Source organism: Pogoniulus pusillus, chromosome 7 (assembly GCF_015220805.1).
Source record: "Pogoniulus pusillus isolate bPogPus1 chromosome 7, bPogPus1.pri, whole genome shotgun sequence".
NCBI classification, from domain to species: Eukaryota; Metazoa; Chordata; class Aves; order Piciformes; family Lybiidae; genus Pogoniulus; species Pogoniulus pusillus.
Window position 1 is genome coordinate 6,509,947 of NC_087270.1, and position 24,970 is coordinate 6,534,916.

Below are 24,970 nucleotides of genomic sequence, written 5' to 3' on the forward strand. Positions count from 1 at the left end.
TTCAGAAACTTGTAAACTTGATTTTTAGTGATCTGCAGTGCTTGTCCTAATCATACTTGAATTCTTTTAAGTTTTCTGCATGCGTGTGTGGTTAGTATTGTAAAATTGATTTTCTCTGCCATCACCTGGCTGCCAAGTGTCTAATAATTCATATTTTCAGATGGATCCTTGCTTATAGCATGGAGAAATCTCTAAGAACTAGTGTGCTGCATATTCAAAATTAATTTCTGTGCTAGTTCGAAGCTAGCTAGAATGTTTTGGTGAGAAGAGCTACATTACAGGTGGTGAAAGACAAATAAGAGTGATGTCTACTTCACTCATAGGCTTGCTGAGAGATATAAGAACAATCCAAACATAGATAAGGCAGTGCTTCTTCTTTAGGCATTGTCTGAGCTGCATTTCTCTCTAGCCTCTCTGACATCTTTCTGATTAATCCACTTTGCTTCCTAACCCCCTGGCTGAATCTCCGTTCCCTCTTGGGACTGGGATAAGGTTGAGAGGGGTGGGAGTAGGTGGAAACGTAGTTGGGAGCCCCTCCTGGGGACTCAGGTTTCTGGGAGGGCTGTTGTGTTTCTGTGTTCCCTTTTACCTTGTCTATTTCTCTATATACTGTAAATATCTGCTTGTATATTGTGCTAAGCTGTAAATATAAGGTTGATTCAAATTTCCAGAGCTGGCTGAGGCTAGTCTGGGTGATTTCCAAAGTGTTGAGGGGGGAGCAGGGAACACCCAAACCATCATAACTTCAGCCTAACAGCGACAGAAATGTATTGTGTATTCTAACAATACTTGGGAGATGTCAGCCCAGATATTATCTAGTCCAAATATATCTACTAGGTGATTTATCCTGTGTGCTTCTCTGGGATTCTTGCTTGGTTTTAGATTTGTAACAGAGAATTAGTTGGTTCTGTATGCGGTGAGCACTTACATCTTGAGCATGTTCTGCTTGCTTAGCTGGATGAAAATGCAGCATAGGAATCAGCTTGCTGATGCTGACACCCAGGTTCAGGTGTTAGCAAGCAGTTACCTGCATGTGACAGCTTTCTCTAGGTTCCCGTTTCTTGTTTGCTGACCACCTTTCAAGCTCCTTTGATTTCTTTTGAATCTGTTTGTGTGGTTTTGTGTGCGTTTCTTCACGTACGGATACTCACCTTCACAGGCGCTCCTGGTCTTAGTCTAATACTTCAATACATGTCCTAAGTTAGCAAGTGTTGAATCCTGTAGTCTCAAGCTCAGTTATTCTGTTCTGGAGATTCCAAGTCCTCTTCTGCAGAGGTACACATGCAAATGGGTCTCTCAAACAAGCCCCAGACTCTACAGTCTTCAAAGCAGCTGGTGTGGCCTCCTGATCCCTCCAGTATCAACCCAAATTTATGGTCAGTTTGATATATGGATCCCAGACTTTATATCCTACTCATGGTCTGCACAACCAGCAGGTCCCTCCTGTTACTAGCACTGCAAGCACATGGGCCTCTGTAACCCACAGCCTCAATGGAGCTACGGGCAGGAGCAAATAGACATCTCTGTGCTAAATGCAGAAGTATCAGCTTGCCCTGTGTGAGATGTTTAGATGCATAAAATCCCCTCAGGTCTGGAGGGCCCTTCTCTGCTGCCGAAGATCCTTCATGTAGAAGCAGAAGAGCAAAATGCTTAGGGATTTCAAGAAAAGAAAAGGGGGGAAAAAAAAACCCAAACAAAACAACAACAATAACAACAAAAAAACCCAATCTACAACACTGTATTTCCCACCAGTCTACCTCACTACTTTTATACTTTTCTTAGGCTGGAGTCGTCAAATTTATTAAAAGTGGTAAATTCCACATGGGTTGGGGCAGCTTTACTATGGCATGAACGTGATAGAAGCCCAGTAAGGGAAACTATTTATTCTAGCTTAGTGCACTCCCAGCCACCCTGGCTACACTTGCTTTCTGGGCAGGACAACTTTGCAAGACTGTGGAGGATAAGAGGCTGCAGCAGCTTTCTGTCTCCTCAGTCTGCTCTCCTGGTGGTCTGGCCACCTGGAGAGCTCTGCATCAGGGTTTTTGAAGTAAGCTCATTGCTGTGCCTAGCTCACCTCTTTTGACAGGCCTTTGAAACAACCAAGAAATGGAGCAAAGAAACAGCTTTATCTTTCTGTAGCTGCCCAAGATTTTCAGGTTCTTACAAATGTAAGTCCTCGTGTCATGAGTAGCGGTCATGTCTTATGTGCTAACTATGTGTGTGTATGTGTTTGCAGAAAGTATGGCATGATGCTTTGTGTAGGAATTTAGTGGCTTGGACATTTATCCTTTTGATGAGCCTGGAAACATCATTACAGGAACTTAGAGAAGTTAGAAATAGAAGTTAAAGTAAATCATAAAAAAAGCTGCAGCAGCCACTCCCTTGTAAAAATGTTTCCTCAAAGCAGACAAACCTTTAAAATTGGGTCCTCTTAGAAGGGTCTAATGGATAGCTGCTTCTATTTTCAGGATAGTCATTCATATCATTTACTGTTTCAATGCACTGCTGATGTTATGTTTTGATATGTTTCCTCTTCAGTATTTACCTGTGGGGAAACAGCTCTGCTCTATTTGTGATGGAATTTGTATGTGTTCTGCAGGAAGACTTATTTATACTTCTCCAGAATGGAAGGATCTTTAAAAGGCTCTAATGGAGTGTTAAAAGCAAAGCATATATGAAATGAAATTCTGAAGTTATTTTAAAGCATCAAGTTCAGTTTCAGTTCTCAGAAGCAAGGGCTCCAAATTTTGTGTTCGTTTTCCTTTTCTAAAGGGTTTTCTTTTGGTTCTTAACCTACCTCTTGGTCTCCAACTTGGCAAAAATCTGAGCTCCCTGACTCCTGATTTAGTGTTTGTTCTCCTGTGAAGAAGTACAATGGCAAAAGTTAAGAGAAAAAATGGAGGAGTTTATTGCTTCAATAACTTGTGCATTTGTAATTTTTAACCTCTGGTAACAGAAAGGGGTAAAAAGAAAAGGTTATATTTAGTGTCTTAAAGGGCATTATCCTAAAAGCATGGTAGAATGAAGAAATATATCAAATGCTATACAAAGTATTGATGATTTCTTTTATGTGTCTAAAAAATTCTATATCCATTGCAAAGGAAAAGGAAATGGCTGTGGGTAGGTGTGGTGGTTTTTACTTTCTGCTGAAACCACTGTGCCAGTGTCTAGTTTTCTTGTGTGAGAAAAAAAAGTTGGCAGAAGTTACATGGGAAAATAGTGAAGGCAGGGGAGGTGGTGGAGTCACTGTCCCTGGAGGTGTTCAAGAAAAGCCTGGATGAGGCACAGTTGATTCTTCTTTCCCCTTTTTCATATTTAAGCATCAACACTGACATATCCATTTGCATAAGAACGGAGTAAAAAGAGTTGATATCTGCTGCCTCTCTGATCAATGTGCTTCATCTTGATTGCAGCTCTTCTGCTTCTTGTGCCATTTAGGGGCAAGACAGTTACTTGCGAGAGAGACTGTGAAGTGCAGACAGGGAGGGAAGTATCATGGCTCAATACCAGAGTCTTGTCCTTACACTTTGTTGTCCTTGGAAAAGAAAACTAAACCATTTCATTTGTGTATGTGTAATGCTTAGTGAAATGATGAACAAAACAAATGTATTCTACAGCTACCTGAAGGGATGTTGTAGCCAGGTGGGGGTTGGTCTCTTCTCCCAGGCGACCAGCAATAGAACACGGGGACACAGTCTCAAGTTGTGCCAGGGGAGGTCTAGGCTGGATGTTAGGAGGAAGTTGTTGTCAGAGAGAGTGATTGGCATTGGAATGGGCTGCCCAGGGAGGTGGTGGAGTTACCATCCCTTGAGGTGTTCAAGAAAAGACTGGCTGAGGCACTTAGTGCCATGGTCTAGTTGAGTGGCTAGGGCTGGGTGCTAGGTTGGCCTGGATGATCTTGGAGGTCTCTTCCAACCTGGTTGATTCTATGATTCTGTGATAATGCTGGCAACTAGGCATTTGCTGCACTCCTACGTAGTTGTTTGATTTTTGCATTTTAAGTCTTAGCAAGAAAGGAAGATTACATCTAAATGTTAAAAGGTCATGAAGTAAAATGAACAGCATATTATGATTGTGATAACTAAGTTCTGTTTGCCTTTATATAGCTCATGTGACTGGGGGAAAAAAGGCAAAAAACAACATTCCTGTTAGTTTACTTGATTTTGGTGTGTTTTTTTTTCCTTCTTTATGCATAGTTGGTTTGAATCTGTGATGCTTTTAATATTATTTTACATTCCAGCATAATGTAGCAATAAATATTTCCATTTTTACATGTATTTCCTAGATAATAACCAGGTATTTGCAGTTTATAACATATTTAATACTCTCTGGATTGTTTGCTGTGCTGATAGCCCTAGGAAGTTTCTGACATTATAGTTCATGTACCTTCACACTTCTGCATAATAGAGAAAAAAATTCCTCAAGTTATGCTCATTTTAAAGATGTTGTACAACACATTATAAAACTTGATCATCTCTTGACGATGCTGATAGTCTCATGAAGAGGGGGAAATGACAGGGAAAAAATACAGAGTGTAATTTCCTCTTGCTGTGACTAGTCTAGCACAGTGGGTCGTGCTCATTTGTTGCCAAAGTTGTTCTTGTGCTCTTACACGTAGCAAGCTGAAATCTAATATCACTAGAATTTCAAATGCTGTCTGAGGAATAGTGTGTGTAGTTTCATTATTAGATGAAGGAAAGAATCCCTGCAGTGTAAATGTGGTTGATTATATGTAAAATGCTGGGGTTTTGAAGGAGACTCCACAACCTCTCTGGGCAGCCTGCTCCATGGCTCTGTCACAGTTACTGTAAAGAAGTTTCTCCTCATGTTGAGGTGAAACCTTCTGTGTTTTAGCTTGTATGCATTGCTCATTCTCTTATTGCTGCTGACCACCCAAAAGAGATTGGCCCCTCCTCTAGGCACCCTCCCCTCTGGAGACTATTCACATCCACCTGGATACACACCTATGTGGACCTAGGTCGTCCTGCTTTGGCAAGGAGGTTGGATTCTGGACATCCCTGCTAACCTCTAAAGTTCTGTGATTCTGTGATGGAGGGATGTGTTTGTCAGGAAATTACTGAGATCTTCAGTCCCCTCAGTAATATCACTATATATTTTTTTTAATAGTGACTGCATTTCATGTATATTTTTTCTTATTTTAAAATCTCAGGTTTAGAATCATAGAATCAACCAGGTTGGAAGAGACCTCCAAGATCAGCCAGGCCAACCTAGCACCCAGCCCTAGCCAGTCAACCAGACCATGGCACTAAGTGCCTCATCCAGTCTTTTCTTGAAGGCCTCAAGGGATGGTGACTCCACCACCTCCCTGGGCAGCCCATTCCAATGCCAATCACTCTCTCTGACAACAACTTCCTCCTAACATCCAGCCTAGACCTCCCCTGGCACAACTTGAGACTGTGTCCCTGTGTTCTCTTGCTGGTTGCCTGGGAGAAGAGACCAACCCCCACCTGGCTACAACCTCCCTTCAGGTAGTTGTAGACAGCAATGAGGTCCCAACTGAGTCCAGGTTAAACAACTCCAGCTCAAGATATTTTTCCTAAGTGCTTAGATGATATATGTGAAAGCATAGCTGTTTGCCTTTCACTGCAATGTTGTAAGAATAGAATAGCCTTTGGGTTTGGTTTTTTTTCATCTTATTATGCATGTATTGATATTTTCAGTGAGCCATAACTGGAGTCCATTGAGACTATTTAGAAACTGATTTGAGACCAATTAACAGCTTTGAATTAAAAAAAAAAAAAAGCCAAAAGTCAGACACAGAGGGACCATAAACAGAGCAAGCAGTGAACCTTTGGAATGGTTAATGACTTTCATTTTCTGCATTCTTTTGCTTCCATTGAACTTCCATTGCTGCATTGGTTTTTCTCAGAACCACTATGCTTGGTTTAAGATCCTGAAATGCAAGTACTGTACACCAGACCTGGGCTAGTTTCTGTCTATAACTGTATGTACTGTAAATATCTGCTTGTATATTGAGCTAAGCTGTAAATAACAAGCTTCATTCAATTTCCAGAGGTGGCTGAGTCTAGTCTGGGTGATTTCCAAAGTGTGGGGGGGTGGGTAGAACCCAAACCATCACATAACCTATGACGCAGGTGTTCTGAGCTTCTTGTTGCTCATATATTTTTTTTAATCATACTGGAGACGACCTACTTTGTTCCTTTTTCAACTTATTTTCATAATCTCATGATAAAATTCTTTCTTTCAGGTTTTCCTTAGGAGATGCTCGCAGGCCTCTGCATGAAACTGCAATACTAGTGGAAGACATCGTCCACACTCAGCTGATTAATTTGGTAAGAAAGAACATAACAGAGTTATTGTCACTCTGAAACTCCTTAGAACCTCCTGACATTTTTGTGACCAAATGACTAGTAACAGATTGCTCTGTTTTTAGAAACAAAACCCAAACCCTGAAGTTCTGGCCTCATTAATCTGTCCAAACTACTGTTAGGCTTGCAGATAGAGAGTATGCACTTTGTTTATGCTTACACACTGTATTTGTGTGTGTGATGGTTTGGGTGTTCCCCAACCCCCCACACTTTGGAAATCACCCAGACTAGACTCAGCCAGCTCTGGAAATTGAATGAAGCTTATATTTACAGCTTAGCACAATATACAAGCAGATATTTACAGTATCACACAGTATCACAGTATCATCAGGGTTGGAAGAGACTTCACAGATCATCAAGTCCAACCCTTTACCACAGAGCTCAAGTTATAGACAGAAATAGACAAGGGAAAAGGGAATACAGAAACACAACAGCCCTCCCAGAAACCTGAGTCCCCAGGAGGGGCTCCCAACTGCCCTTCCCCCTTCTCTCACCCCTCTCAACCTTACCCCATTCCCAAGGAAGAATGGAGGTTCATCCAGGGGGTTAGGAAGCAAAGTGGATTAGTCCAAAATAGAGAGTGAGGTTAGAGAGATGCAGCTCAGCCAGCAGCCCGAGTGAGAGTGGTGCTGAGCGTTGCTGAGTGTGTTATCTATGTTGTGACTTATGTTTTTATACCTCTCAGTGAGCCTATGGGGCAAGTAGGCATCACCATTCTTTTCCTTTCACAGCCTGTAATCTAGTTCTTCTCACCAAAACATTCTAGCTAGCTTCAAACTAGCACACTGTGATATCTGGAACCCCACCTAGCTCTAGAAACAAATAAAACCCATGGATTGGTATTTGGTTAAAAACCACCAGGTGTTGGAAAGCAAAAACTGCCTAATCATCTGAAGACTTCATTATTTGGTCTATTTTATTTTTTACATTCCTGTACTTCTGTTAATACATGATTAGCTTGATATTTAGGTTCCAATCTTCTGACTGAAATGGTTATTTTTGTAAAAGAAAAAAGCAGAATTTTTGTGTGTATTTTTCCTACTGAAAGCCAATAAGAATGTTGTATAAATGAGACTGTTTCTTCTCTGTCAGAAGGGGCTATAAATTTAAACCTTTCCATAGATTTAAATTCAGCATTACTACTTTAGAAATCAGAGATAGTTTCTTGTTGCTCATACTTCTGAAACCCAGCAGTCTCTCTCTATCTCCACAGTCTCCTGGCATCGCTGTGCTGTAGCATCTCTGCTTATTATGCTCCTTTAGGTCTGTCACAGAAATGCCACAGCTTGAGTGCTGTGTCCAGTTCTGGGCCCCTCAATTCAAGAGAGATGTTGAGGTGCTGGAAGGTGTCCAGAGAAGGGCAACGAAGCTGGTGAAGGACCTGGAACACAAACCCTATGAGGAGAGGCTGAGGGAGCTGGGGTGTTTAGCCTGGAGAAGAGGAGGCTCAGGGGTGACCTCATTGCTGTCTACAACTACCTGAAGGGAGGTTGTAGCCAGGTGGAGGTTGGTCTCTTCTGCCAGGCAACCAGCAATAGAACAAGGGGACACAGTCTCAAGTTGTGCCGGGGGAAGTCTAGGCTGGATGTTAGGAGGAAGTTGTTGCCAGAGAGAGTGATTGGCATTGGAATGGGCTGCCCAGGGAGGTGGTGGAGTCACCATCCCTGGAGGTGTTCAGGAAAAGCCTGGATGAGGCATTTAGTGCCATGGTCTGGTTGGCTGGCTAGGGCTGGGTGCTAGGTTGGGCTGGATGATCTTGGAGGTCTCTTCCAATCTGGTTGATTCTATGCCCTGTCTTTCCTGGGGAGGGAACTACCTCTGTCCCCTCTTCACAGGTTTCCCACTAGTTAAGTATGCTACTCCAGGCAACAATTTGTAATTCTTATTCTAGTTGTAACTGCCATAAAATAACACTTTCTTTTTGTTAATCACCCCCTTAATTTATGCAGGCTGTGGCTGTAGCTGCTGTCTTCCTTCAGCAACAACGTGGTGAAGAGTCTGTGCTTTAACATCCCACCAAGGATTAGCTAAGCTGAGCCTTACACCAAAACATGCATTTTAAAACCATGCAACCTGCAGTGGTGTGGTCTTGGTGCTGAAATCGAAGCCAGGCACTTATTAGGAGAATGACTGTGACCTGAGGTTAACCCTGCATGGGGTGTAGGAGCATGTATGATTTCCTGACAGAAGGAAGAATGGGAACAGAGCAGCAGATAAACAGCTTTTCTAACCTTTCCCCTCCGAGCCCAAGACAGCACTTTATTTCTGAGGAAGTGAAAGTATCTTTAATAGCTCATTGCTTTGACCTCTGACATTCAGATGCCGGAACTCTTAAATCAAGAGCTGTTTACATGCTCTGGACTTCTGATAGGGATTTTTTCACATTTGTCATCCTTAATAACTGCACATCCTAGGAGGTTGTACTAAATTTTCACTTTAGGTGTAGGTGTTCTTATGAGTGCATCCAGTGCTAGGAAAAAAGCCATTTTTGTAATTGAAGCTGGCTGCAGATGTAAATTTATTACCTACTACCTGGGTTTCATCACATTATTCATGTTAATGGACTACACAGTTCTCATAATGTAATTGAATGATTTCTTCTCAGAATTCATATCCATTTTGCCATCCATAATACATTTTTGAGACTAAACTGTAGAATCATAGAATCAACCAGGTTGGAAGAGACCTCCAAGATCATCCAGGCCAACCTAGCACCCAGCCTTAGCCAGTCATCTAGACTATGGCACTAAGTGCCTCAGCCAGGCTTTTCTTCATCACCTCCAGGGATGGTGACTCCACCACCTCCCTGGGCAGCCCATTTCAATTCCAATCACTCTCTCTGGCAACAACTTCCTCCTAACATCCAGCCTAGACCTTCCCCCAGCACAACTTGAGACTGTGTCCCCTTGTTCTATTGCTGAAATTACTTTTATGCCTGCAGTGAGGTTGGCACGTGGCATATATCTTTCATAGTAACATTTGTGTTTGTTGATTTAGTCCAAGTTAGTGCTTCTGAATTAAAAAAATGAGTTGCCAGCATGATTACCTTTGTTTTGTTAACTTTTGATAACTTGTAGTTTATAGTTCCGGCTTCCTATTTTCAAAGCTGATCTGCACTCTATTAAATCAGGATCTGTTTTGGACAGATTTATATGGTCACTGCTTTGAACCACCATATACTTCATGAGGTCTGGCTGCTATAAGCAGATGACTGCACTAACAAGTCAGATCCTTGAGAAGCAAGAGTTTATTTTTTGTGTGCATGCTTTGAATGATATGTGCACTGCTTTACATTAAGTTACATTCTGCTCCAAGTACATGCCACCATGGCAAAGAAAATGAGCATTTCCAAGAGGATAATTCACATCATCAAAAAATTAGTTTCTGAGCTAGATGAGATGAATCCCTCAAGGAATTAATTTCCTCAGCTGACTCGTATATTGAATGCTTTGGTGGCTTGCTGGGGTTTGACTGTCAGGAGTATAGCCCTTAATGCTGAGAGGTAAGTTCCATCCAATTCATGACAGGATCCTAGCATAAGTATGAATTTCTCTTTCATATATTGCAATTACAATAAACACTTTGACATTTGCATAACAAGCAACATAAAACAAACAAAACCCCAGTCATAGATTGAGAAAGTTATGCACATTTTTTCTTCAGGTATATGTATTACTATTACTGAAATCAACTTTGTTGTTGACTGATAGTATGTGTTTAGTAACTAATCTATACATATTTATAGATGCCTTTGTGTTACCCTTAAAACTGTATATATTTGTGTGTGCTAAAGCAGAGATTCCAATTAAGGCTATGTTGTTCTTTATGGTTAAGCACATCAAGAGATCTTTCCTCTGCTACAAGGAAAATTGTTCCTGCAAGAAAGGTTCAAGAGGGAATGTAAAGATCTTAATCAGAAGAGGGCAAGCCTTTCAATTTCTTACCATTTGAAGTGGAACAAGGCCTATGTTAGTTCTCTTCTCATTTGCACATGCAGTAAGATGATTTTGAAGCAACATCTAGACCGTGGTCTAGGTGACTGCATAGGACTGGGTGCTAGGTTGGACTGGATGATCTTGGAGGTCTCTTCCAACCTGCTTGATTCTATGGTTCTATGATCTTTTATAATAATCTATAAATATATATTCTGACATAATAAATATCTATTCAGACAAGAAGTCAAAGATCCTGCTTTAGAAGAAATCAGTGTTATTCAGCATTTTATTATGAAAAAGAGACTGTAAGAGAAATGGAACAGGAGGTTTTCTTTGTTATTAAACTACCATTGAGAGATTTGGCATCAAAATAGCTGAAGTCTTGCACATATACAGATGTAAAATCATCTGGAAATTATTTCATGTAATATTTAACATAGATGAAAACTCTCCTGAGCATCTCCACTCAGAATTTCTGTCATGCTAGGCTGAATCAAAGAAAAATGTATTAGACTAATATTAAAAAATAAAGATATTTTAGTATTTTCTCTTCATAGGACCATATCTCCATGTTCATGCTTCAGATGTCACATTTAAAGGTTAAAAGTTATTAAGATCATGAATCATAGAATCAAGCAGGTTAGAAGAGACCTCCAAGATCATCCAGTCAACCTAGCACCCAGCCCTAGCCAATCATCTAGACCACGGCACTATATGCCTCATTCAGTCTTCTCTTGAACACCTCCAGGGATGGTGACTCCACCACCTCCCTGGGCAGCCCATTCCAATGCCAATCACTCTCTCTGCCAACAACTTCCTCCTAACATCCAGCCTATACCTCCCCCGGCACAACTTGAGACTGTGATGTACTACTAAGCTCAAAAAGGCCATTAAAAAGTTACCTTTCTTATATTGGAAAGGTACAATTTATTATATGCATTTATTATCAGTATTAACTACCAGCAGTTTGCTCCCCAGGCATGATGACTATGGCATTAATAGTGTGAGTACAGACACCTGCTTTCACAGAATGTGGTTATTCAGTTTAGCACTGGGTCTGAACCTCAGTTTTGCAATACTGAGAGGCTGCTGGGAAGACATTAGATGTATTTTTTCAAAGTAAAGGACGTTTTAGCAATAGGAAGAGTTTAGCAAAGGAATGTGAAAAATTACATGGGTACACATCAAAAAAAAGATGTGCTTATAAGTAGCAGAGCCTGAGAGCACCTAACTACTCTGTAACTCTGCAAGGAAGACTGGCTGCTCAGAGGACAGACCACAGCTTATTGCAACTACCTTGGACTGCATCCTTTTAAAGTTTTATGCACTAGAATTCTTTGTAAAGTGTGATAAGTCATTGTGGGGACTGTCATGAATGATAGAATTTGTGTCAACAGAGATGTTATTTATACCCTGTCATCTACTCTGTGTCTGCTAGAAGATGGACTCTGATGTCTTCAACTGAGGTAGAAAAAATTAGGTTAAACCCTGCTCTGTTGGCTTAAGATGCAGTACTGTCACTTTAAAGGTGCTCCAGTTGCCCAAAATCATGTTGTACATGATATCTATTGGGATTTTTGGGATCATATTTATCTTCCTATGAAAGAATTTAAAGTCATACACCTTGTGGTGCTACTTAATAGGTATTAACATTCCAGTCTGGCTTCCTTTGTAGGAGCATGATTTGGTTCTCATGTTACATGCATGCACACACAAACACTTTGCATATACACATAGATAATTTGTATCTGTTTTTTCCTGGTTTATTACTACTGGAAATTAATTGTCTCCTACTCAGACAGCATAGTTCAGAATTGGCCTCAACCAAAGCACAGAACACACAGATCAGCAGGTGAATAATCTGTACTGGAACACATACATTATTTTAAATGGTGACAGTAATTCATAGGTAGAACACTTAGAGATGCAGAGATTCAGCAGTATGTCAGGTCCTAAGTCCATGGTAAATCCGTCCTGTGGAGTAAACTGCCTTTTATATAAGGACTATATAGAGCAGTCATTTGTCACAACTAGGAAAAGAGAGACTGAAAATACAAAGACAAGCATAGCAATAGGTTTACTGATAGGAAATACTAAGTGCTTGATCATGGTCAGCATGAGCTGTTCTGTTTTCAAAGGGCTGTGCATCTTCTGGGTGAACGTGGTGTGCTTTTTTCACTTCCTAGCTTTATTCCTGCAGAGCTTAACCATTTTATTGCCATATAAAAAAAAAGGAAAAAGGAATAGGGAAAACTCACCTTTTACTTGCCCATCCAGAGGAAAGGACAGCAGCAATGGAAGAGTGGAGGAGGAAAAACAAAGGTTTAAACTGAGACAAGGCTACAGCTTCCTTGGTTCTTTACAGCCTACTCCTACATTTTTATTAAAAAAACAAACCACACTAATTCATTTGCAAACAGGATTAGTAACTTGTGTGCTGCTCTGAACTCACACCGTTTCAGGTTTGTTTACTGCATTTTTGAACTGTTAGACTTGCAGCCTTCACATATGGAATTACAGAATTGCTGACATTGCTTTTAAAAATAGAAGGAATTGAAATCAGCTCCTTCATTAACAGAACCAGTCTGATCTGTCTCACCAACCTGACCTCCTTTTATGATCAGGTTACCCACCCGGTGAATGTGGGGAAGGCTGTGGATGTAGTCTACCTGGACTTCAGCAAAGCCTTTGACACTGTCTGCCACAACAAGCTCCTGGCCAAGCTGGCAGCTGATGGCTTGGACAGAATCACTCTGTGCTGGGTCAGGAACTGGCTGGAAGGCCGAGCCCAGAGAATGGTGGTGAATGGTGCAACATCCAGTTGGCAGCTGGCACTAGTGGTGTTCCCCAAGGATCAGTGCTGGGCCCAGTCCTGTTCAACGTCTTTATTGATGATCTAGATGAGGAGATTGAGTCCAGCATCAGTAAGTTTGCAGATGACACCAAGATAGGAGCAGTTGTTGATCTCTTGGAAGGTAGGAGAGCCCTGCAGAGGGACCTTGACAGGCTGGATGGGTGGGCAGAGGCCAATGGGATGAGATTCTACAAGGCCAGTACCAGGAACAGTGTGGCCAATAGGACAAGGGAGGTTATTCTGCCACTGTACTCAACACTGCTCAGGCCAAACCTTGAGTACTGTGTCCAGTTCTGGGCTCCTCAATTCAAGAGAGATGTTGAGGTGCTGGAACATGTCCAGAGAAGGGCAACAAGGCTGGTGAAAGGCCTGGAACACAAACCCTATGAGGAGAGGCTGAAGGAGCTGTGGTTGTTTAGCCTAGAGAAGAGGAGGCTCAGGGGTGACCTCATTGCTGTTTACAACTACCTGAAGGGAGGTTGTAGCCAGATGGGGTTGGTCTCTTCTCCCAGGCACCCAGCAAGAGAACAAGGGGACACAGTCTCAAGTTGTGGCAGGGGAGGTCTAGGCTGGATGTTAGAAGGAAGTTGTTGTCAGAGAGAGTGATTGTCATTGGAATGGGCTGCCCAGGGAGGTGGTGGAGTCACCATCCCTGGAGGTGTTCAAGCAAAGCCTGGATGAGGCACTTAGTGCTATGGTGTAGCTGACTGGCTAGGGCTGGGTGCTAGGTTGGCCTGGATGATCTTGGAGGTCTCTTCCAACCTGCTTGATTCTGTGATTCTAACTTGCCCACTGATAAAACCAGTGTGAAGCACTGTTCGCTCCTGATTCCTGCCTTCAGTGCAACTGTCACACCATTATGGGAGTGGGAAAAGTCCTTGTTTTATGAGTCTGTTTTAAAACAGTAATAAAGTTTCCTGTGCAGGACGTTAATTAACAGGGTTATCAAAATAAGACAAGCTAATATAATTTGTGATTGTACAAAATAGAGGAAGTAGAGGGTACCATAGGGACCTAATGAATCACAGGATGGAAACAATCTTCTGGCTAACTAAACATTCAGACTCAGTACAAAGTCATAGGGTGTATATACAACTTGGCAAACCAGAACACACTGTGTGTTTACATGAATGGGATAAAGGAGTTCACAAAAGCCATCTGGGAGAAAAATCCTTCCACTATTCATTCTGTTCCTGTTGTAGAGTAAATTAAACACCACACATGTATTTGCATCAAGTGCATGGTACACCTGCCCTGGAAGACATCAAATGGAAAGTAAGTCTCTAATACAAAAATATCCCCCCCGGGTACCAGCAATGTGCATTTGTTAGCATTTCCCAAGTGTGATGATAAATAAAACAAAAGCAAAACCAAAGAAGGGACTCTGTCAAGGGATTCTAATTGTTCCTTCTGCATTTACATCATTTAAATGAGGTCACTATTTTGATTATGTTGTTATATTAGTAAGAGTAAGTTTGTTTGTTTTGAACAGAAATAGCATGTTGACAATTTTGTGGTCACTATTCTCAAAATTGACTTTGGACAATTTGTATTGTTTAATGTTTGGTAAGATTTCTGTGTGAGTCTAAAAAAAGAAGGGCTGTTTTTCACAAACCTTTTTTGTTCAATTTACAGAGTAGCATAGGGTCATCTTTCTTCTGTGCAGTGAAAAAAAAATGTTCATAGACTCAACGCATTCACAGCAATTCTGGAAAGATCAGCTGATGCTAATCATGGAATCACAGAATCAACCAGGTTAGAAGAGACCTCCAAGATCATCCAGGCCAACCTAGCACCCAGCCCTAGCCAGTCAACTAGACCATGGCACTAAGTGCCTCATCCAGGCTTTTCTTGAACACCTCCAAGGACGGTGACTCCACCAACTCCCTGGGCAGCCCATTCCAATGCCAATCACTCTCTCTGACAAGAACTTCCTCCTGACATCCAGCCTAGACCTCCCCTGGCACAACTTGAGACCGTGTCCCCTTGTTCTGTTGCTGGTTGCCTGGGAGAAGAGGCCAACCCCCACCTGGCTACAATGTCCCTTCAGGTAGTTGTAGACTGTAATAAAGCAGCTCAGTGACTGTGTGTCTGTCATTTGCGGATGAAGACAGCATAAAACCTATGAGAAGTGGCTGAGGGAGCTGGGGGTGTGCAGCCTGCAGAAGAGGAGGCTCAGGGAGGACCTCATTGCTGTCTAAAACTACCTGAAGGGAGGCTGTAGCCAGGTGGAGGTTGGTCTCTTCTCCCAGGCAACCAGCAATAGAACAAGGGAACACAGTCTCAAGTTGTGCTGGGGAAAGTCTAGGCTGGATGTTAGGAGTAAGTTGTTGGCAGAGAGAGTGATTGGCACTGGAATGGGCTGCCCAGGGAGGTGGTGGTGTCCCTATCCCTGGAGGTGTTCAAGCAAAGCCTGGCTGAGGCACTTAGTGCCATGGTCTAGTTGACTGGCTAGGGCTGGGTGCTAGGTTGGCCTGGATGATCTTGGAGGTCTCTTCCAGCCTGGTTGATTCTATGGCTATGATTCTATGACTGTGATTCAGAAAGGCCCATGTGAGATACATGACACTATTTTATCTTCTTTTTTTCCCTACTGATTTTATTGATTAGCAAGCATTTGACTTTACTTGAGCAAAAGTACAGCACTTTAATATATTAGAGCATTATAAAATGTCTTTTAAGGAAATGTTTTATGGAAATTTTAAATTAGCAACTATGAAGGCTTTTTGTGTGAGTTTTGATGAAATCTTGCTTTTTCTTTATTGGTAATGTATATGAAAAGTGATGTCCTCAGTTTTCTACTCTAATGTTAGCTGGGACTAATGTTAGCTGTTTTCAGGCATATATATTCTAAAGCACAGAGTCTACGTCAGGAGAAAGTTCAGGAGTCCCAGATAGGGATTCTGGGCTCTCTGTGCTTTCCTTCAAGATGATAGATTTGATTGCTTACTTAGTCAGGTGTTTTCATTGCCATGGATGTTTCTTATGAAATGGGGTTGCTGCTTTTTTTGCCTAGTCATGCAGAAAGCTGCTGAGCATCCAGTGGTGATTGACTACACTGATCTGAAAAACTGAACGACTGAGAAAGACTATTAAGAACTCTAAAAATATTACACAAAAAGAAATTAGTATTTATGCCAAAATAACTATAGCAATGTGTTCAATAGTGAAAAAAATAACACAATGCCTTGACTAGATTGAATGGAAAAAGCAATGTCTTGTAGTGCATGTAGAATATAAAGAATTAAGGTAGTGCAGGTAGCTATAATCCCAGTATTTCCTGATTTTCAGTCTTTGGGCTTTTGATAGCAGTGACATGGATTTACATGGGTGGCAGCTGTATGCATATATATATGTGTCTGATTTTGCCACCCTTAACATGTCAGATTCATGTTTAGGTTGTTGAGCAAGAGGAATTGTGTGTGAAATTTCAGAAATGGTGGGTTTGCAATCTGTGGCATTTTAAAATACAGATTTGCTCAATCAGTGTGGCTTCTGCAGCTTTATAATTCAACTGATAATGCTGATCCCAGTCTGAGTTTCCAAAATATCAATTTATCTATTTAAATATATATCAATAAATATATAATATGTATATACATTATATGTATTATATATATTATATGCATATATTAAATAATATATATTTTCTATCCACTGAAGGACTGTGCTGTCATCAACATCTCTATCAGTTAGAACTTGTGACTTGAAGATAAAAGAACACAGAAATAAAAGGTGTTGACATCCACCACAATTAAATACTGATCTTAGAATTTTATATATAAAATAATATATTTTATATATATATTTAAATATATATATCTATTTATTTTTTATGTATACTGTGAGGAGTATAGCATAGGTTAATGGCTATTGAAATCTTGGATGAGCTGAGCTCATCTATGCAGTCTGCAGATGCATTATCTCCAGGGTGGGTTTTCTACTTGTATTGCTGTCATTTATTATTTGCTGGAGCCCTGTGAAGTTCTAGATGACTCAGAAAAGAACAAACGAATAAGTTAAGAACTTGAAGGGTAATCATTAGGCTTTTATTGCATAATATGATGCACTCTGGTAAATCAATATTTTGCCAGTGGTTTTACTCTCTAGTCTCCTTTATTGGAGGTGTTCAGAACTGAACATGCTTTTGCCAAGAGCTGTTTTTTTGCCATAGGCTAAGAAATGTCTCAAATAATTTAGCTTGTCTGAAAGGAAGGAGCAATCTGTCTTGGAAAAATCATAATTACATCCAAGGCTTCAGAAGCCAAGTGGAAAACTGATATTCAGTGCTTCATTATTTCTTTAGCTTGCTCATTTGATGTAGATTGAATATTGTAAGCATGTGAACATGTCTGTAACATCCAGATCTGCATGCAAAAACCCATCTCATCTAGTAGTCTCATTCTGTCAGAAATTAGTAAACTACATGAAAAGAACCTGAAATTTACAAGTGGTGTGAAAGACATGGATTTTTGATTGAGAAGATGGACCCCAAGTCAACTTGCAAAAACATCTCTGAACCTTTGATATCCACTCTGGAGTCCAATGAACAAGGGAGTTTTAATTAGTATTTTTGTCACCTCGACTTGCTTTGTTTCAAATAATTGTTCAAAAACGTTAATTGTGCCTTTTGGAGGATAACATTCCTTCTACTTTTCCTCTGACATCCTGAATGAACTCACTGGAACAAACATAAAGGTCAACAAGAGTATTTTTCTATGCCAGATCATCTTTTATATTAGGGGAGATGAATCTGCCCTTCTTGAACATGACCTTTCATTTTCTAAAGGACCATTGAATCATAGACTCAATCAGGTTGGAAGAGACCTCCAAGATCATCCAGGCCAACCTAGCACCCAGCTCTAGCCAGTCAACCAGACCATGGCACTAAGTGCCTCAGCCAGGCTTTTCTTGAACACTTCCAGGGACAGTGACTCCACCACCTCCCTGGGCAGCCCATTCCAATGCCAATCACTCTCTCTGACAACAACTTCCTCCTAACATCCAGCCTAGACTTCCCCCAGCACAACTTGAGACTGTGTCCTCTTGTTCTATTGCTGGTTGCCTGACAGAAGAGGCCAACCCCCATCTGGCTACAACCTCCCTTCAGGTGGTTGTAGACAGCAATGAAGTCACCCCTGAGCCTCCTCTTCTGCAGGCTGCGCACCCCCAGCTCCCTCAGCCTCTCCTCTTAGGCCTTGTGCTCCAGGCCCCTCATCAGCTTCATTGCCCTTCTCTGGACACACTGCAGTATCTCAACATCTCTCTTGAATTGAGGAGCCCAGAACTGGACACAGCCCTCAGTGTGGCCTGAGCAGTGCTGAGTACAGGGGAAGAATAACCTCCCTTGTCCTACTGGCCACACTGTTCCTGATGCAGGCCAGGATGCCATTGGCTCTCTTGGCCACCTGGGCACACTGCTGGCTCATCTTCAGCCTACTATGTACCAGTACCCCCAGGTCCCTTTCTTCCTGGCTGCTCTCCAGCCACTCTGTCCCCAGCCTTTAGCATTGCTTGGGGTTGTTGTGGCCAAAGTGCAGAACCCTGCACTTGGCCATGTTGAATCTCATCCCATTGGCCTGTGCCCACCCATCCAGCCTGTCTAGGTCCCTATATTTAAAGTCTGGACTTCTTATGTGAAGTTAGAGATGTGGCTTTTGACACAAAGTGATTTATGTTTTGATCATGTGTTTTTCATAGATTCTATCAAAACTGTGCACTTTAAGGTGTGAAAGACTAATTTATGGATATCTGTGGTGGAAAAGGAGTGTTGTAAAATTCTGCATGGCCTTTAATAGTAACTTATAAGCTTTACAGGTCATCCTAGAGTATTTAACTGATCAAGATTATTGTAGTTTTTAAATCACCTTATGTGATTTCAAGCAGACCTGATAGTTTCAGAATAACTTGTTAACAGTGTTATGCAGTTACAAGGAAATGTGGTCACAGCTGATTCTGATTTCTTAGCTAATCCACCTGATTGGAAACAACAGGTTTTGGCTATTTTTCCGTTTCTTACACTGACACCTAGTGTTCAGAGGTCTTGAGTTTCTAATGCTGCTCTTCAGTATTGATAGCTGACTGATACCAAACTTCTCCACCTTTGTCAACATCTTCCATTTCTGTTCTTCTGCAAAAGAAAGCACCAACTGAAGGCTCAGGTGTTGCTATCATTCAGAACAATGCTACTTTGGAAATACAAATAGTATAGCACTTCAGGAAAACTTGGCAAAGGCTATTTGACTTCCTGAAGAGCTGCAAAATCTGTTTTCTTGAAACTGAAGTGCTTTAGTTTTGGCAAATACAACTCTTTTGTGTCTGTCAGTGGCCAACAAAAACAGTGATAGCAGCAGAAATTCTTAGAGCAGTATTTAATTAATTGTGGGGGATGTCAACACTTTTTATTTCTGTGTTCTTTTATCTTCAAGTCACAAGTTCTGGCTGATAGAGATGTTGATGACAGCACAGTCCTTGAGTGGATGGAAAATAACTTGTGCACTAATGCTGGCACAAACAGCCCTTTTATCTCAGACTAGCAAAGAAATGGAGCAGTTCAAGACTGTAACCTGTTCCCAACAAAGACAAAAACTGACAAAGTAAAATTTAGTCTTAGACCTGTGACTTTGTTGTGTGTTAGCAGAACTTCTTTCATCATTTAAGGTCATATATTAAGACTTTTGTGTGGCTGTGTCTAAAAGTCTCAGTAAGTTTTTCTGTTTTAGGGATGAGTGCCATAGAAAAGTGAAAAATATCCAGGCAGAGAGAATGCATATTGCACTTTGATTTGGGCACTCTTCCCACCTTATTCTCAAGACTTTTCATCGAAGTCCACCATAAAAGTTGTCTTTTCTGCACCAACTCATATGTATTTTAAGTTTTCTATACACCTGCTATCTTGTCTTCTCAGAAAGACAGGCAGACTTAATACCCTGCTGGGTGGTAGTCTCTTCTTGAGGAAGCCTTTGGTTCTTACCCAATTTTCAAGCATGTCAGAATGCGACCATAAAAACATTTCTTCTCAGAAACTTTGATAAACTGTATTAGATAATGTCAGAATTTAGTTCTACTGCTTTAGGCTGAAGCTTTTCATAGAATCATAGAAACAACCAAGTTGGAAGAGACCTCCAAGAGACCTCTCTGCTCCTTCAGACCCGTTGTCTGCACAGTCTGTAGATTCTTGATGTTTAAAAGAGCTGTGTGGGTGATCCAGGACATTTTTTGCACGAGGTGATGGAGTTATTGACTTGGACAGAGGAGATATAAAGGAAATAAATTTTAGAAAACATGTCAGGAACTCTGTACCAGCTGATAAAAGAGATGATGTTCTCAAAAATGTGCATTACAGTCCACCTGATTCAGCTGTTACTTACATGAAAATTCCCAAACTCAGATAGGTCTCTTTTCATAACACTCTTCCTTTAAATTACAACACATAATCTAATTTAGGCTGCCCATTTTCTTTATACCTTGTGTAAAGACATTGTACTTCTATACCTGCACATGCCTAACATTAGTTTGTATTCCTGTGAACCAGTCCTTGTGCCCGTTGGAGAAATAATCAGGGATGATAGAGAGAAATGTTACTTGTAGGTTATCATTTATTTGACCTTTTAGTGTGAGGTGAGTTTTGACCTGGAATGGTGACTTTTTTCTAGTGACTGTAGATAATGCCTTGTTTGACCAGCTCAGATGCAGGCATCTATGTGTAGTCAGATAACACCCAGCTGAAAGATAACTTACCTATTAAAAACAAACAGACAAACAAAAAAAGGTAGTTGGAACTTCTATGATGGCAAAAGGAAATTATAACAGTGTCCAAAGTACTGGAAAAGTCAGATAAAATGAAGAGACAATGGGGGCCCAGATTTCTGGCATAGACAGAGTGGCTGGAGATCAGCCAAGAAGAAAGGGACCTGGGGGTACTGGTAGATAGTAGGTTGAAGATGAGGAAGCAGTGTGCCCAGGTGGCCAAGAGAGCCAATGGCATCCTGGCCTGGATCAAGGAACAGTGTGGCCAGTAGGACAAGGGAGGTTATTCTTCCCCTGTACTCAGCACTGGTCAGGCCACACCTTGAGTGCTGTGTCCAGTTCTGGGCCCCTCAATTCAAGAGAGATGTTGAGGTGCTGGAAGGTGTCCAGAGAAGGGCAATGAAGCTGATGAAGGGCCTGGAGCACAAGACCTATGAGGAGAGGCTGAGAGATCTGGGGGTGTTTAGCCTGGAGAAGAGGAGTCTCAGGGGTGACCTCATTGCTGTTTACAACTACCTGAAGGGAGGCTGTAGCCAGGTGGGGTTGGTCTCTTCTGCCAGGCAACCAGCAACAGAACAAGGGGACACAGTCTCAAGTTGTGCCAAGGGAAGTCTAGGCTGGATGTTAGGAGGAAGTTGTTGGCAGAGAGAGTGATTGGCATGGGAATGGGCTGCCCAGGGAGGTGGTGGAGTTACTGTCCCTGGAAGTGTTCAAGGAAAGCCTGGCTGAGGCACTTAGTGCCATGGTCTAGTTGACTGGCTAGGGCTGGGTGCTAGGTTGGACTGGATGATCTTGGAGGTCTGTTCCAGCCTGGTTGATTCTATGAGTCTATGAAGAAGCACATAGTGTCACATAGATGAACATTTTTAAAGGAGGGGATTTATGAAAAGTCAGGTTGGACCTGATGCGAGACAGAGAAGAGAGGAAGTCTGTGCTTTAGCAGAAAACTGCACATTCTAATTTTCTATGTTTTTTACAAATGAAAAGAAAGAAATGGTAAAACATTTGAGGAGACAGGCTGGATTGATCTATGGTTTCTGTAAAAGAGAGTGTAGACTGAGGACATGTGTACACTGTGACCAAGGCATCACAGAGCAGATCAAAATGGAAAACTTAACAGGAGAACTTAGCAAGATGTTATGCATCTACTGATGTCAGGTAAAAGGGATAGAAATTTATGATAAGACAAAGTGTTCATAAGCAGAATCTAGGTGCACCTTTGCAGGAATGAATATATTCTTTCTTGTAGCACAAAGTAATAACGGAGCTAAAAGAGGAACCCAGGCTGCAAATACACACTAGGAAGCCTGAGATTCGCTTAGGAGTTGTTTTTGAAGTGGAATAGTGAAGGGAGTTTGGAACAGGATGCCATGACTCTCTCTCTCTGAAGATATTCACTGGCAAGAGAATTAAGAATAATGAAGAGGCAGAGAGGTTTGAACAGCAGATTGTAGCTGGTGCAGCAGACATTGCAGAAGGTCTAGTCTGAAGAATTAGCTTGGGAAGCAGATTTACAAGGCATTAAGTGCTCATGACAGGGAAGCCATAGAGTGAGAGTCAATGTTCCTCCCAGAGGCCAGAGAAAGTAAATTAATAATTATGAAGCAGGTGGAGCATGGCTATTGGTGTCACTATGAAGAGGAATGAAGAGAAAGGAGAGGCAAAATTGATGGTAAACTGGAAAATTTTGTGAACAGTGCTTCTTTGGACACCACCATACATGTGGAACTCTGAATGTATGCATCTTTGCATTGTCACATCCTTGCAAGCATATATGTGTGTATAGAGAGATTAATATTGGCACTTGTTCTGTCATCAGGCTGTGAATTACTGTACATCAGCTTCAGTATACTCACACAATACTGTTCCTAGCACCCATTCTCACAATACTCAGTAACAACATCTTTTTGTGATCTTCAGTATGTTGTTTACATTGTTTGTTATTTTTTCTTGCATTATGCCATCACCATTCCAAATTAGAGGAGAAAAAATGATCACTTTAATGAGCCAGCAATGTGCCCAGCTGGCCAAGAAGGTCACCTGGCTTGTATCAGGAATAGTGTGGCCAGCAGGACCGGGGAAGCCATTCTGCCCCTGTACTCAGTGGTGGTGGCTAAGCCACACCTTGAGTATTGTGTCCCAAAAGATGTTGAGGCGTTTGGATGTGTCCAGAGAAGGGGAACAAGGCTGGTGAGGGGGCTGGAGCACAGCCCTACAAGGAGTGGCTGAGCGAGCTGGGGTTGTTCAGCCTGGAGAAGAGGAGGCTCAGGGGGGAGACCTCATTGTTCTCTAAAACTACCTGAAAAGAGATTGTGGCCATGTGGAGGTTGGTCTCTTCTCCCAGGCACTCAGTGACAGAAGAAGAGGGCACAGCCTCAAACTGTGCCAGGGCAGGTTTAGACTGGACACTAGGAAGAAGTTCTTCACAGAAAGAGTGATTGCCCATTGGAATGGGCTGCCCAGAGAGGTGGTGGAGTCACCATCTCTGGAGGTGTTTAAAAGGAGGCTGCACGAGGCACTTAGTGCATGCTTTAGTTAATTAGAAGGGTTAAGTGATAGATTGGACTCAATGATCTCAGAGGTCTTTTCCAACCTAGTTAATTGTGACAAATTAAAATACAAAGAAGACTAAATGGACTTTCCTCAGGTCACAGAACAAATGAATGGCAGAGCTGAAAAAAGTCAACTAGCTTTGGTTGAGAGGGAAGCTGTACTAAGCTATTTTATACTGATGGTCTGTGTCTGGGCCAATTGGATTTTTATTTGACAATCCAGAGGTGTAATAACTTTTATTGTAAAAGGAAGAAAAATACATCAAGGCTAATAAATAATGGAGGACCTACTAGGGGTATGCATAAATGCATATCCTGTTCCTATGTACATACAAGTTTAATTGTGTCTCTTTTAATTTTACCGTTTTGATTCAAAGGGATTGTCAGGTAATCGTCCTATTGAAAGAGCAGAAGAGGATAAAATTTCAAGTAACTTGCTTAATCTCTTCTGGCTGTTAAAAGAAGAGGTTTATTGGTATCAAATTTTATTGCATTCTTAGCATTTAGGGATTGATTGGCTGCTAGTTTAGCTTACTTGTCTCTTCCAGTTACAAACCCAAACACAACAGAAGAAAGACATTGCATTGAAGTTGACGTGCAACAAGTGAGTGAAAGTTCACTTGGCTTTTTCGCTCAGCACCAGGTGCAAAAGTTGGCTAGAAGCTCTGTGGCAGGCAGTTATTTTAGGGCAGTTTCTGGTTTAGTGTTTTATCAAGCCCAGGAGTAAAATATTCTGCAACTACTGCAGTTTCACAAAACTGCTTTTCAAGGTAGAACTCTGAATTAAGTAATTGAAATGGTCCAGTACAAGCATTAATCATACCATTAGCATTAATGAGAGGGTTTCTGGCATTTATGGAGGGTTGTAGATGATCTTTTAGAAGTGTGTATCGTTTCTTTGTTTAATAAACAACATGCTTGCATTCTCCAAATACACCAGAGGTGCTTGAAAGCTTGAGGAGTATTAGTGATTTTCTGCATCCCCTCTTATAAATGTTGGAGAAGAGGTATTAATTTCTGGGGAATACCAACACTAATAACATCCTGATTAGTGACTTGACTTAATTTGATAGATGGTTTTTTTTCCCCCTTAATTAGCTGCTCCATTATAGCTTTCTAATATGCTTTAAAATAATAGTTTTCTAAACTGCAGCTTTCTTGAAGTGGGGAGGTGGTGGCTCAATGATGACATAAGCTCCAGAAGTGTAGAGTTCAAGTGGTTTGCATGTGGGATTGCCAAATAACACAGTTACTGAGTTTGTTTTCATTCTATTACACCGATTCTCCTCCACAGATGTCTTGGATTTCTGTGGTACACCCCTTCACCTTTAACTTCTGCTACTTGTAGCTAACAATTTTTATTAGTCATCCCACTAATATTCAGTGTTTTTACTCAGCACCTGTTGTCTTCAGAGCACTTTGCAATAATTACTGGTTAATTCTCACGCTAGTCCTGAATTTCTCTCATTCTTGTTCACGTGTGAAAAGTGAGCTCGGTGACTTACCTAAAGCTGTGATAGTTTTGACACC

At 41.4% G+C, this 24,970-nt stretch overlaps 1 protein-coding gene across 4 annotated transcripts in view; it reads left to right on the forward strand.

The window, feature by feature from the left end:
* SUPT3H (SPT3 homolog, SAGA and STAGA complex component) overlaps positions 1-24,970 on the forward strand; it is a 304,062-nt gene that overhangs the window by 142,384 nt on the left and 136,708 nt on the right. For all 4 annotated transcript variants that reach the window (XM_064145783.1, XM_064145785.1, XM_064145786.1 and 1 more), the window contains exon 3: positions 6,230-6,314. In XM_064145783.1, the coding sequence (XP_064001853.1) occupies positions 6,230-6,314 (85 nt within the window). The remainder of the gene's footprint in view (positions 1-6,229; positions 6,315-24,970) is intronic.